Below are 14,572 nucleotides of genomic sequence, written 5' to 3'. Positions count from 1 at the left end.
CTCATAATAGTCCTTCCTCCTTCTAGTGTAAAAAATAGGACACCCTAGATATGTGAAGGGGAATTTACCTCTTGCAAATCCTGTAATAGCTCCAACTGCCTGAAACAATCCATTAGCAACCTTTGAATACATGTAGTATGAACTCTTATCTTTGTTGATCATCTGACCTGATATCTTCTCATAGTTCCCCAACACTGCCATAATCTTGCTCAAAGAGGGAGGATGAGCAGATGTAAATATTATCGTATCATCAGCATATGCCAAGTGGTTTAAAGAATCAGACCACTTAGGCATTCAAAATCCCACAAATGACTTGTCTTCAAAAAGCTTATTCAAAGACCTGGAAAGTACCTCAGCTGACAGAATGAACAATGCTGGAGATAGGGGATCCCCTTGTTTCACACCCCTTGTCAACTTAAAGAACCCTGAGGACTGCCCATTCACCAGTACTGAATACCAGTTATTTGACATCAAGTTCCACACCATGTTGATGAAGTGTTCAGAAAATCCAATCTTCCTTAGCATATGCAATAAGTACTTCCATGAGACCCTATCATAGGCCTTAGCCATATCAAGCTTGATTACCACATTAGCTGGCTTTCCCCTTAACCTTATGTCAGTGATAATTTCTTGAGTCAATAAGATGTTCTCAAATATACTCCTACCCTTTACAAATCCGGATTGATTAGGAGCTATTAGAGATGGCAAAAAATCTCCAATCTATTATGTAACACCCTAGACAAAACCTTGTTAATGAAGTTGCTCAAACTAATAGGTCTTAAGTCAGAGAAGGTCTCAACTCTAGGTTTCTTGGGCAGCAACACTAGATTGGTGTGAGTGATGGATTTAGGCAATGCAACTGTAGCACCATGTTGTGTAAATCAGCACCAATAACATCCCAGCATGTTTGATAAAACAAGCCAGTGAATCCATCAGGGCCACTAGCACTCTCCCCACTAAGCTCAAAAACTACTGCCCTTACTTCTTCAATTGTTGGCAATCTGCTAAGTTCCAAATTCTGATCCATAGTGACCATTGAAGGTACATTATTGAGCAAGGAAAATTCGAAAGCAACACCTTCATTTGTGAACTTTCTTTGATAGAAGTCCACTGCAGCTGTAGCCAATTGCTCCTGGTCTTCAATCCATACCCTACTGCCACTTTTGATCCTCTTCAGTTGCAATTTCTTTCTTTTGCCATTGACATAGTTGTGAAAGAAACTTGTATTCCTATCTCCTTCAGCAAACCAAGTCATCCCAGCTTTTTGCTTCCAATACTGCTCCTCAATATTCAAGTATTTCTTCAATTCAGATTGAGCCTTTTGAAGCACAATCCTATTCTCAGTTGTAGGCTCTTCTTTAAACAACATCTCCTTCACCCTAACAATGTCCTCCAAAATAGCCAATTGCTTGAAGATATCACCAAATGTTTCCCTATTCCATTTTGAGAGTGCTACCTTCACCCTCTTGATATTCTGCTTGAACATCAAAAACTGATCCCCTATGAAATCAGCTTCCCAATTCTGCCTCACCACAGCCATAAATGTAGCATGCTTTGTCCAAAAGTTCAAGAATCTGAAAGTCTTGACAAAATTGGTTGTCTGCACCCCACATGTCATTAGCAATGGTGCATGATCTGATCCAGATCTGATTAGATGCTCAACTTCAATAGTTGGCAACATGTTCTGAAATGGTAAATTCACAAAAATCCTATCCAATCTCTTGAATATACACTCAGCATTGGATCTCCCATTCCACCATATGAGTGGACTTCCTTTGTACCCTTGCTCAAACAAACCACAAGAGTTTACACAAAATGCAAAATCCTCATATTTAGGAGGGTGTATTGGAAGTCCCCCTATTTTCTCATCTTCATGAAATATCACATTGAAATCCCTTCCTACCAACCATGGTAATTCCATATCACTTGCTAAATAATACAAGTGATCCCACAAATCCAACCTCTCTATTGCTGAACATTTTGCATAAACAAATGTCATCATCATGTGCTGCCCCAGGTCATGGTGAAACACTCTCACAGTCACCTGTTGTTCAATATCCTCCACTAATTCCCATTCCACCACTGCATCGAAGAACAACCATATTTGCCCATTAATATTTGTATAAGCAGACTCCATATTCAACCTCTTTTTATATCTATCAATGAGTCCCTTATTTTGAAAAGGCTCCATCAATGCAACTACACAAAAATTATGCTCCCTATTCATATTTATCACCCTAGGAAAGGCCTGTTGTGTATTCACAGACCTTATGTTCCATATTAATGTTTTGATCATCATCTAGATTAGAGAAGCTGCCCTCCTGGCATTATTCTTGAAGGTTGTGGTGGATCTTTACTCTGATTCTTCTTAGTTTTTTACCTCGTTTAGCACTAGTTGTGGGTGATAAATCCCCTTCCCTAGCCACTTGTTTGAAGTTTTCGACAGCTGGTTCATCATCTCCTTCATCCTCCATTGGATTTTGTCTCAATAAGTCTTCATCAATTGGTGTCACATTATGTGTAACTAAATCATGTAAATGTTGTAGAGGAGTCTTAGTTAGAACATTAAGATGTAGTTGCATGGTTTGATATGTGCCAGATTCCATAGGCACTTCCTCTATTTCCCCATATGCTCTTGGAACAATTGCCCGCTTATAAGCATGTTCATACTCCTTGAATTGTAGCTCATGGACATACGCCGGAACACCATCTACATAGGCCAAAATCGCTCCAGTGGCTCTAAGGTTGGGGTTTATTGTAGCTGCCTCATCAGGTGAACCTGGCTTTAGGCCTGGCGTCGCCCGCCTAACATCTGGGGAGCCTGGCTTTAGGCCTGGCATCGCCAGCCTATCGCCAGGTGAGCCTGGCTTTAGGCCTGGCATTGCCAGCCTATTGCCCGGTGAGCCTGGCTTTAGGTCTGGCGTCGCCAGCCTATCGCTAGGTGAGCTTGGATTGTTGTCCTTCTTCACCTTGTCTTCTATTGTCTTTATTTTGCCCAGCTGATCATTCTTAACCTCAACTGCATTGCTCCATAAGACCTTTGTAGAGTTTACCTCATCAAGATCCTCCATCTGCCTAGAATCTTTAAAAGTTTGAGATAGAATCGCATGACAAGATTGGTTTGTGGTCACATTGAGTTGTTTTAGCTCCTCTTTGCTAGTCCCAAACCTTCTATGAACCCAGTCGATTGTGGACTGAATCCCTGAAGGAGTAGGATCATCTTTAGAACTGAAGACTGTTTTTTCCCCCACCAAAACCAGTTGGTTGTTCTCGTTTATATCACTTTGTTCCTCCTCTAATACTGCAAATATATTCCTTATTTGAACCTTGTTTGTCTTATCTTCTTCGACCTCCATCAGTGCAAAGTTATTGTGCACCTGCTGTACACCAGCATTCACTGGCACGATTGCATTGCCAGTTTGCCCTTGTACTTGGGTTTTGTTATTTTTGTTGGTTCCCCGATTATCTCGAACTTCCTTCCACTGTGCACCTATGTTCCCGACTACTTTTCCACTCGTGAGAATCATTAAAGGGGTAATGTAATTTTTGGTTTTTCCTTGTTCATCAGCAACAGAATTCCAGTTGTTCAACTCAGCAAGATCATTCCTTTTCTTGCTGCTTCGGTTCTCAATAAGCTCGGGGTGCAAACGCCAACATTCAATTTCATCATATCCTTGTAGTTTATACTCCTTACAATATTTTGGTAGCATGTCATACTGAATTCTCACCCATTCTGTTCGAACACCACCAGAAGCTTCGTCATCAATATCCAATCGCACCTTTTTAGGTAGTTCGGCCAACAAATCGATAAGAACTTTTACTCTTGCACAACTCGGCCTAGTTTTGTTTGTAGTTGCCACGTCAAGACACACTGGCCTTCCCATAGCTGTAGCCAAAGAAAACAGAGTTTCCTTTACAAAAAAGGTAGGCAGCAGTCCAGGAAAAGAAATCTACGCCATCGCCATCGGAGTTTCTTCACCCGCCTTAAATTTTGCATTGTAGATAAGAGTACGCAATTGGTATTCGTACCCATCTTTGGCTTTGATGTAGAACGTATTCTTCGATGTGAAATTGAGGAAATCTTGCCATAGAGTTAATCTAATTAACACATGACGATCTCTAAGGAATCCGATATTACACTCACCTTTGATACCACATTGAGTTGGAATTATTCGGTGAAGCTCGTGAATCTCCGGAGAACCATATGAAAGCTTGCCAATGACAACATATTGGAGGCCTTCAATCATGTTCATTCTTAGAGTAATCTTAGATTTAAATATATAAAAAATTATTTAACAAGTATAAAAGCATTCATCCCAAAGCTAGCATAAATTATAAAGCCACCCTAAAAATAAAAAGAAATATTTATATATTAGGAGAGTTCAATAATATAATCTCAAATTCTAAGTATTAGGTTTAAAATAAGTAAGGTTATTTTGATATATACCATGTTGTGTTAAGGGTATTGTTGATAAGAACGAAAGTCAAAACTGTTTCTGCTTCTGCTTCCGGGGAGAAGCTACTTTTTTCTGCTCTCTAAAATTGCTTCTGCTTCTTTCCAAAAGTACTTTTTTCCCCACAAAAGCTTAGCCAACCACCTCAAGTTGAGAAAAAAATGCTTTTTGAGAAAAAAAAAAGAAGCGCTTTTAGGGTGGGAAGATTCTTGGCCAAACAACTTCCCAAAGCTAAAGAAACAAATTGTCAAATAACGTCGGCAAAAACCCTAAACAAAAAATTCTCTCTTTAATGACCAGTGAATAGTGCCAAACAGTACCGTGAACAGTGACTTCATCACTGTTCATCGCGGACAAGCTAGAGCTTTAGGCTTCAATGACCATAATGGCCGGCGACCAGCCGGATTTTCCGGCTGGTCTGCCCTCCCCCAGTGTTGCACAACAACATAAAACAACTAACGCCAACCCTCCAGCGATGAAGGCCTCCAATATTCTAAGATTTGTACCCCACAAGTGGTAGTTCCAAATGCGATTTAGTGGCCGCAAAAGCGGATTCACAAGCAGATTTGTATATATTCGAAGGGTTGGTTCATTTGATCACATTTTGGGATTTAAAGCTTGGTTTTGAGTGATTTTTGAGAGAATTTTCACCCATGGATTGTTGTAAGTATTTTTGACTCAATTTTGATTATTCTACATATTTTCATCTTCGATTTTGGTAGTTGTACTCATACTACACTTCTACACTTTGCGTGCAGATCTTCGAGCTGATGTTGTTGTATCTGGCGGGCGCTGACATTAAAGATGTAACCATTGTCCGATTATGGCTACCATTTGTCCTTGGTAGTTTCAGAATTGAGTTTTGTTTGTTTATATTTCATACAGATGTTGTATTTATGTTCATACCATCTTTGTAAATCTATGTCTTAGTACACTACTAGAAAACTGCCTAAAACCGTCCAGAAATACCGACCGGAATCGGTCGAAAAACTGGAAAAATCGACCGACTTTAATTAGTCGAGATTAGGCTGGTCAGTAATAAATAACGACCGAAATCGGTCATAATTTCCTACCGTTTTCGGTCGGTTAATAAAATTTCACAAGTGACCAAAAAGAAGAAAAAAAATGCACCGTGTGTGAATCATACCGGGGTCTATACTATGGCAGGATACTATTCTACCACTAGACCATTGATACATTTTGGTTTAAGACTATCTTTTATTCTATTTGTACTCTTTAATTACATTTTTGCACGAAAATAACCAGCTGATTTCGGTCGATTTTATTAAAAATAAAAAATTGCCTACCGAAATCGATTGATTTTTTAAAAGGAGAAATAACCGACAAAAGTTGGTCAGTTTCTTAAGAAAAAAAAAATCCTCTGGACGCCAAAATAGTTTCTCGCATTTTTGCGCCAAACAAAAACCGACCGAAGTTGGTCGGTTTTGTTAAAAAAAACTAAAAAAATAATATATTTTTAAATACCGACCGACTTCGGTCGGTTTTTTGACCAACCTAAGTCGGTCAGTTTGCCGCGGTCGGTTTTGGCCGAATTTCTTGTAGTGGTAGCTCATAACTTTGTACTACCAATCCTTGGGATTTTGTATAGAAGTTCTGTTATTTTACTCTCTTAGCTCTTACTATTCTCATTTTAGTTATGTTGAATGTTATTTGGCTTATCTAGTGAGTTGAATTAGGTGTTATCATGACTAGATGAATTTTGGTGGGTGACAAGATCTTACATACTAGGAAATACATTTTATAGGAAAAATCAACTTACACCTAATATATGGCTCAAGCTGACACTTAGAAATTTCATATAATTTATTCATGAACATGCATTATTCTGTATTTTGAGACGAGCTTTGTCCTTAAACCAAGTTTGCACCCCCCCCCCCCCTCCCCCCCTTTTTTTTGATTACCATGTTGGTTGAGTCAAAAAAAAATTAAAACATGGCTACTATAAAAATTTTATTGGATTTTTAAGTTCTCTGGTTAAAGAGAAATAACCTGCTAGCTATAACTGGTTAAATTTAATCATAGTATAAACATTATTTGTACAGTCAGAGCATATAACTTAAATAATCCAAGCACAATCTTTTTTTTAACTGAGATCATGTGCAAAATGCGTGAGATAGCAGAAAACTTTCCTTATTAGCCTCCTGGATTCTCTAATAAGTTAGTAAACAATACCTTCATCTGCATGTGGAATGTTTATTAAACCATTGCTTCTTGAAGATAACACTCCACATCAATTGTCCTCGTGAAACTTAATTTATCGTTATGATTGGAATAATTTATAGCCAACTTGTTTCCTTGTCATCGGTTCGCAATTTCGAATTCAATTTAGAGGCAGAAATCCATAAATAATGAGTGTCTCAAAAATATTTCCAACGCATTTGATCAAGTCCAAACACACACTTACATGCCCCTAGCCTTTTTCTACAACCAAAAACAACTTGATTCATCCTCTAAGTCATCACCTTCTCAAATAACTCATCTTCTTGAAAATTCCTTATCCAAAACTCTCGTATCTTATTATCCATATGCTGGCACAGTTAGAGATAACTCAATTATCGAATGTGACGATGCCGGTATTCAATTTTTAACCGTTCGAATGGAATATCCTATGTCAGAAGTTCTCAATTCCCTAGACTCGAAAATCAAAGATTTAGTCTTCCCTATAGGGTTACCATGGTCAAATTATAGTTTTGGTCCCTTAGGTGTGGCCCAATTGACTTTCTTTAATTGTGGAGGAATAGCAATTAGTTGGGGCTTTTGCGTCTATACCTGATTTTGGGGTCACAATTGAACTTATACCCACTTTGCAAAAAAGTTTGCAAGCGTATCCAATTTACGATCAAATTCAGCTTGTCGGGTCTGAAGTTAAAAGAAAAAATGCCTGAAGTGAAAAAATTATACTTCAAATGCACTTAAGGCCAAATAGGTCTGAAGTGCAACCAATGGTTTCATCCACTTAAGGCTGATAAGTTTGAAGTGAAAAATTGCACTTCAGATGCACTTAAGGCCAAAAAGTCTGAAGTGCAACAAACGTTTTCATTTACTCAAGGGAAATAGGTTTGAAATGAAAATTTGCACTTCAGATGTTAAGGCCAATAAGTTTGAAATGAAAAATTGCACTTCAGATGTACTTAAGGCCAAAATGTCTGAAGTGCAACAAATATTTTGTTAGACTTAAGGCCAATAAGTCTGAAGTGAAAATTTGCACTTCAGATGCACTTAAGGCCAAAAAGTCTGAAGTGAAAATTGCCGAGAAATAGAAATTTATTTTTCGAATTATAACAATCCAATATACGATTTAACACCTAAATCTACTCCAAATGAAATCAAATTTGAAACATAACCTCCAAATATCATCAGGAACAAACCTCAATCATCAATTTGTCAAAACAACAATAAATATAATGAGCCCATTTTACAATTAAGAAAAATAAGAAGAAGAAACCCTAAGAAATAGTAGAAAATAAAGCATTATAACAGCTCACCATTGTAAACATCATAAACTACATTAAAATTTATTCACAACCACCATATAAAATCATTAAGAAATATAAAATCATTAAGAAGAATAAGAAGAAGGAGAAGAAGAAAACGAAGGAGGAGAAGGGGAGGAGAAAGAGGCACGAAATTGTTTAAAAAATGGGTACAAATTAAAATATTTTTAAAAAATGGATATAGATTAAATATGGGCGACCAAATAAGACGCTCCGTGCAATTTTTACCGATTAGTTTGTGCCTATCACACAAGCTGAGTGATGCATGCAATTATTGCCACTTTTCTAGTGATTGGGCCGCAATAACTAAAGATCCAAATCTAAAACCTTCTCCCCCTTACATTATTCAAGATTCATTATTTCCATCACCACCAACTGGTCCTTTGGATTCTCCAGTAGTTTTGTCCTGCTTAGAAGGTTGTGTTGATAAATAGATCTTATAATGAATTTAATTCTCGATTTCTGTTTTAGAATTATGTAATTTTTAGAATTATGTAATGAAGGGACTCTTCTTTTTTAAGATTTTTTATGATATTTTCAACCTTAGAGCATATATTAACATTTCCTTTTCGATCGTTTCAATTGTAATTACAATTCATTTGATAACCCTTTTAGTCGATGAAATCGTAAAACTATATGATTTATTAGAAAAGGGCATAATAGTTACTTTTTCTGTATTACAAGATTATTAGTTACTCATTGGATTTCTTCTGGACATTTCCCACTAAGCGATTTATATGAATCATTAATTTTTCTTTCATGGAGTTTCTCCCTTATTCATATAATTCTGTATTTCAGGATGAACGCTTTTTTCATTCGCTATGCGCTGACTGGATGCGTACTCGCGTGATCAATCGATGGACGGGGGAATTGCGTGAATGATGAGACCGGCCTAACCTAAAGTCAAGGCTCTTCCCTCTCTTGATGGAGAATCTTGATTGACTGATACTAGGAACCGATTCGGAGAAAGAAGAAGCATGGCATGAGATAGGCGGCAGATCAATTTCCGATAGCGAATTACTTGACTCGATGGATGGAGGGAGAGCCCTCCAACTCAAGCATGAAATCAATATTGAGTCAACAATCATCGAGAGGGGTACCACCAAGCGAGATCGAGACAGCTCTAACTGTTTAAAGGTAAAGGAAAGAAAGCTTATGTTGAGTGGCAATCCAAGCTATTGCTCTACTCCCTCTCCTTATGTTATGGTAGATTTTGAATCCCTATTGAATTTCTTACTCCAGAAAAAAGAGAGAAATCAACAATAATGCACACACGTGAAAAGGCTTACCCCGCAGAAGGCAGCGGCTGGGAAAGGGAAGGGAATAGGAAGACCGGGAACGAAGTCACTCGACCAAAAGAAGGTCTTATTTGAGTTCAAAGCGAGGAGCGAGATAGAGACAGATTGCAATAGCAAAAGCCAACTCTAAGAAGCAGCTTTACTTTAAAGAGGGGCAAAAGAAAAGCAAAGGAGAGAAAAAAAAGGGAGCTTAACATATATAAATCGGTTACACATTAAAGGAAAGATAGATTCTAGTTATCCTACCTGACTACACAAAATATTCTACATGTGGTTAACAAAAGAGTCACTGGTTATTGGCCTCAAGATAGAGACGAGCTGACTAGAATCATAAGGTTAAGATAGGGCTAGGCTTTCTCTCATGGACCTTTTTATATTATATTACGATATACGACCGTTCCCCTACTTTGACCTGAAGATACTCGTTTTCCACCTCTAACTTAGCTTCCCTCAAGGCACTAATTGCTGCTGAATCAAGAGTACAGAATATCACATGTACAGAAGTTGTTAGTGCACTCTTATTCAAGTGTGCTAATAAAGCAGTAAAATCAAACTCGGGGTTTTTCCAACCATCTAAGTTGATCCAATACGCAGATTTAAGACAAATAATTTCGCCACGTCTTCCGAAATCCTTCGGTAATATTCTTTCACATTTTTCTACAATAATAGATAATGAAGGAGACATGAAGTTACATCATATAGTAAGTGAGATGAGAGAGGAAAAAGATAATTTTGTCAGCAAAGATCATGTCAAAGAAAATTCATGGGTCTCAGAAATAATGGAATTAGCTAAATTGGGAGGAGAATTGCCACTACATACAAAGGAAATTGATGAATACACTTGTAGCAGTGTGATTAAATTTCCATTCCAAGATGTAGATTTTGGATGGGGGAGACCTGCAGCCGTGACTATAGCAAATGGTCCGTAAACTAAATATTTCAATTTGCTGAGCGATCAGAATGGTGATATTGAAGCATTGGTAATGTTGAATGAAAAGGACATGTCAGTATTTGACTAAGACGAGGAGCTCCTTGAATTTGCCTCTCCATCTCAGTATTAGCTTCAATTAATATTTTGTTATAATAAGCAATACTCTATTTATTAAGTGTTGCATTGTACTCTTTCATGTTTGTATGTTCGTTTGTGGAGAATATGCGGTATTATGATAAATGTTATGATATTACTGATCTTCCTTTTGTTTCTTTTGTTTGTTTCTTTGCTCCTCGGTATATAGTGGTTTGGATCATCATCATCATCATTATTATTATTATTATGTCAAAAAATACATATAATTTAACCATTGTTATATCATATTTTAATATTTTTAATCATCTTTTGAGTATTAATTATATTACTTAATACTTAATATTATATTTTAACTAAGTAGGAATAAAATGGTGTGAAGATAAAAGGATTTGGAGCAAAATTAAATAAAATACAGGAAAAAAAGGAAAATAAAATAATAAAAAGGAGGAGACAAAAGGGGACATCCTTTGGTGTTTGTCCCCAAAGTAGAAGAAAAGCAAGTAAAGAAATACAATTCTAATACTGTGATGACCCGAAAGGTCATCTCGTGTTTTGAAACCTAATTCTGTTATCCGAAATCTTAAAAATCATGTTTTAGCCTTTCTCGATTTATGTGCGCCATCCGGGCGGGTCCCGGTGGGTGTTTTGACGGCCCCGGTGGGTCCGTATCTTAATTTGGGACTTGGACGTATGCCCGAAATCGAAATCAGAAGTCCCTAGCCCGAGATATCGAACTTTGTCGAAATTTGATAGTTAAAGGCTAAATGAATTGGAAATGTTTCACCAAAGTTTGACTTTTTGGATAACGGGTCCGTATTTTGGTTTCGGAACCCAGTATAGATCCAATACCACATTTATGACTTTTCTGTGAAATTTGGTGAGAAACAGAGTTGGTTTGACGTGATTCGGACGTCCGGTTGTGAAAAATAGAAATTTCAAAGTTTTCTTGAAAATTTCATTTGATTTGTTTTTCAATTCGTAGTTCTGGGTGTTATTTTGGTGATATGATCGCACGAGCAAGTTCGTATGATATTTTTAGACTAGTGTGCACCTTTGGTTTAGAGCCCTGAGGGCTCGGGTGAGTTTCAGATAGGCTACAAAGTGAATTTTGACTTGGTGAAATTGCTGGTGTAACTGATCTTGTTGCAGGTCTCTGATCTCGCATTTGCAAGATCAGGCATCTCAATTGCGATATTTGAGAGTTCCGCATTTGCGAGCTTCTCATCGCAAATGCGAAGAGAAGCTGGGCCACGCAGGTTTCATAATTGCAAAATAACCTTCACAATTGCGAAGTCGGTCTGGGGAACGTAGTCTTCGCATTTGCGACGATTGTGTCGCATTTGCGGTCATCTAGAGTTTGCATTTGTGAACCTTTCTTCGCATTTGCGAAGCCCAGGTCGCAAATGCGACATCTGCAGCTGATGAAATAAGAGTTAGACGGGATTTTTGGTCCATTTCCTAAATTTTCAAACCTAGAAGCACAAGCGGCGATTTTTCAAAGAACGTTTCTTCCCCAAATCATTGGTAAGTGATCTTAGACTAATTTGTTTCAATATTTCACTACTTTTTCTAAGATTTCAAGCTAAAATCTAAGGTTTTCATGGTGGAATTGGGGTAGAAACTAGGGATTTGATAAATTGGGGATTTTAACCTCAAATTGAGGTCGGATTTCAAAATAAATTATATAACCGGCCTTACGGGTGAATTGGTAATCGAGTTTTGGTCCGAATTTTGGGTTTGGACCAAGCGGGCCCAGGTGTTGACTTTTGTTGACTTTTTCAAAAAATGGCCTAAATTGAATTCTTTACAATCGTGGGTAGTTCCTAAGGCTTTATTTGAATTGTTTGGTTAGTAATATGCTAGATTCTATTATTTCGGAGGCTTGTTTGAAGGGAAAAATTGTGATTGAACTTTGAGTTTGGCCGTTGGTACGAGGTAAGTGTCGTGGCTAACCTTGACTTGAGGGATTAGGACCTAATTATCTATTTGCTACGTGTTTAGATGTTGGGTACCACGTATAGGTGAGGTGACGAGTACCTATGCATTGTTGTCGAGTTATAGCCTGCGGGTGGGTCTTATTCTTGTAATTGTCGCTTTCCTTGATCATATTATTCATGCTTAGACTAGTTAATTGGGATGTTGATCATTATTATCATGTTTACGAAGTTTTGTATTGATTGAGTGTTGAATCAAGTTGAGGTTGGTATTGTGGAACCAAATGTTGAAGTAAGATCTGATCTTGTTGTTTCTATCTCCTTGTTGTCATTGTTCATTGTTTGGTGAGGGAGAGTGTTAATGCACGAAAGGTGATGCCATGCTGTTTCTATTGACTTTATGTAAGGTTGAGAGTGTTAATGCATAAAGGATGATATTGTGCCATATTGTGAGTGTAATTCACGAAGGGTGATGGCGTGCCATGTTATGTGAGTTAATGCACGAAGGGAAATGTTGCGCCGTTTCTATTAATTTTATGGTGAGGATGAGAGTAAAAGCACGAAGGGTGATGCCGTGTACGTTTCCTTTACTGTGTTCATTGATTCTTATTGGTTCATAGTATATTTACTGTTCAAGTTATCTTTCTGCTGTGATTCCTTATCTCGCATTTTCCCTCAGCATGTTTCCCCCTCCCGATATTACCTGTTTAGTTCTTTACTGCTATATGTATATACATTGTTAAACTGTACATGTTTGATTGTAGGTGTCTTGTCTTAGCCTCGTTACTACTTCATCGAGGTTAGGCTCGACACTTACTAGTACATGGGGTCGGTTGTACTTATACTGCACTCTGCACTTTCTGTGCAGATTTTGGTACTGGCTCGGGTTGATCGAGAGTTTAGGTGTTGGACCCTCTATCCGGAGACTCAAGGTAGATCTGTCGGAATCCACAGACCTTGAAGTCCCCGTCTATCTTTCTAATTTTACTGTTTCTTTCATTCAAATAGTTATACTTCTTTCAGACTATTACTTGTAGTAAATTCTAGAATGCTCGTGAATTGTGACACAAGATCCGGGTAGTAGTAAATGATGAAGTTGTTATAATATTCGCACTCATTATAGCTTATTCACTGTTAATTACTGTAATGTACAATAATTGACTTCTTAATACTTTAATGTCGGCTTGCCTAGAAAGTGGGATGTTAGGCGCCATCACGATCCTGATGGTGGAAATTTCGGGTCGTGACAAGTTGGTTTCAGAGCACTAGGTTGCCTAGGTCTCACAATTTACGAGCGAGCTTAGTAGAGTTCGGGGGATCGATACGGAGTGTCTGTACTTATCTCCCAGAGGCTATAAAGTTTAGGAACATATTTCACTTATATTCTTCTTTGTCGTGCGATTTTGTTTTCTTAATACTGATTGGACTCTTCTACTCTTATTCTATCACAGATGGCGAGAACGCGTACCACTTCTTCAGCTGTGCAACAGCCAGAGCCTCCAGTTGTAGCTTCTACGAGGGGCAGAGGTCGAGGCCAACGTCGTGCCAGAGGCCGAGGTAGGGGCATGGCTCAGTCCAGGGCCCCAGCAGTGGAGCCTCAGGTAGCGTTTGAGGAAGAGGCTCCAGCCCAGACTGTTTCTGCCGGGCCAGCTCAGGTTTCAGAAGGGTTCATTGCCACTCCAGTGCTTCAGGATGCTTTGGTCCATTTAGTGGGCCTTATGGAGAGTGTGGCCCAGACTGGCACATTTCCCATGGCACCGGCCGTCTCTCAGACTGGCGGAGGAGCACAGACTCCTGCTACTCACACTCCGAAGCAGATGGCTCCCAAGTTTCAGACCCCAGCAGCTCAGGCAGTCAGAGTAGTTCAGCCAGTTGTTGTGGCACATGCCGGTGGAGATTGGACATGTCTTCTGAGGCTTTGTGGATGGCTATGTCTTCTGAGGCTTTGTGGAGATTGGACAAGTTCACCAAGCTCTTTCCAGTTCACTTTAGTGGTGCATCTTCAAAGGACCCCCAGGAGTATCTTGACAGCTGTCATGAGGTTCTTCAGAACATGGGTATAGTGGAGACCAATAAGGTCGATTTTGCTACATTTCAGATAGATTATTTGCTGACCAGACCAGCGGGGTCACCTTCTCTTACTTAGGACCAATTCTCTCAGCTCTTTCTATAGAATTTTCTCCCTGTCACATTGAGAGAGGAGCATCACCGTCAGTTCGAGCATCTTCAGTAGGGCAGTATGACTATTACTCAGTATGAGAACCGTTTTTTTGATTTGACCCGTCATGCTCTTCTTCTGCTTCCTACCGAGAGGGAGAGGGTGAGGGGGTTTATTGAGGGACTC

General features: G+C 38.6%; 1 protein-coding gene and 1 pseudogene across 1 annotated transcript; one reads left to right on the top strand and one right to left on the bottom strand.

The window, feature by feature from the left end:
* Positions 1-294: 294 nt before the first annotated feature.
* Positions 295-2,191, bottom strand: LOC107813948 (uncharacterized). Its single transcript, XM_075231457.1, has 2 exons — positions 869-2,191; positions 295-720 (listed from the first exon to the last, which is right to left on the bottom strand). Exons 1-2 carry the CDS (start codon positions 2,189-2,191, stop codon positions 295-297), a joined length of 1,749 nt encoding a protein of 582 aa, XP_075087558.1.
* A 2,648-nt stretch (positions 2,192-4,839) lies between these two features.
* LOC142169577 (acyltransferase Pun1-like) lies at positions 4,840-10,328 on the top strand (annotated as a pseudogene).
* The last annotated feature ends 4,244 nt before the right edge of the window (positions 10,329-14,572 follow it).

The sequence above is a fragment of the Nicotiana tabacum genome, chromosome 15 (genome assembly GCF_000715075.1).
Source record: "Nicotiana tabacum cultivar K326 chromosome 15, ASM71507v2, whole genome shotgun sequence".
In the NCBI taxonomy this organism is placed as follows: domain Eukaryota; kingdom Viridiplantae; phylum Streptophyta; class Magnoliopsida; order Solanales; family Solanaceae; genus Nicotiana; species Nicotiana tabacum.
This window is presented reverse-complemented; position numbering and strand designations above follow the sequence as displayed.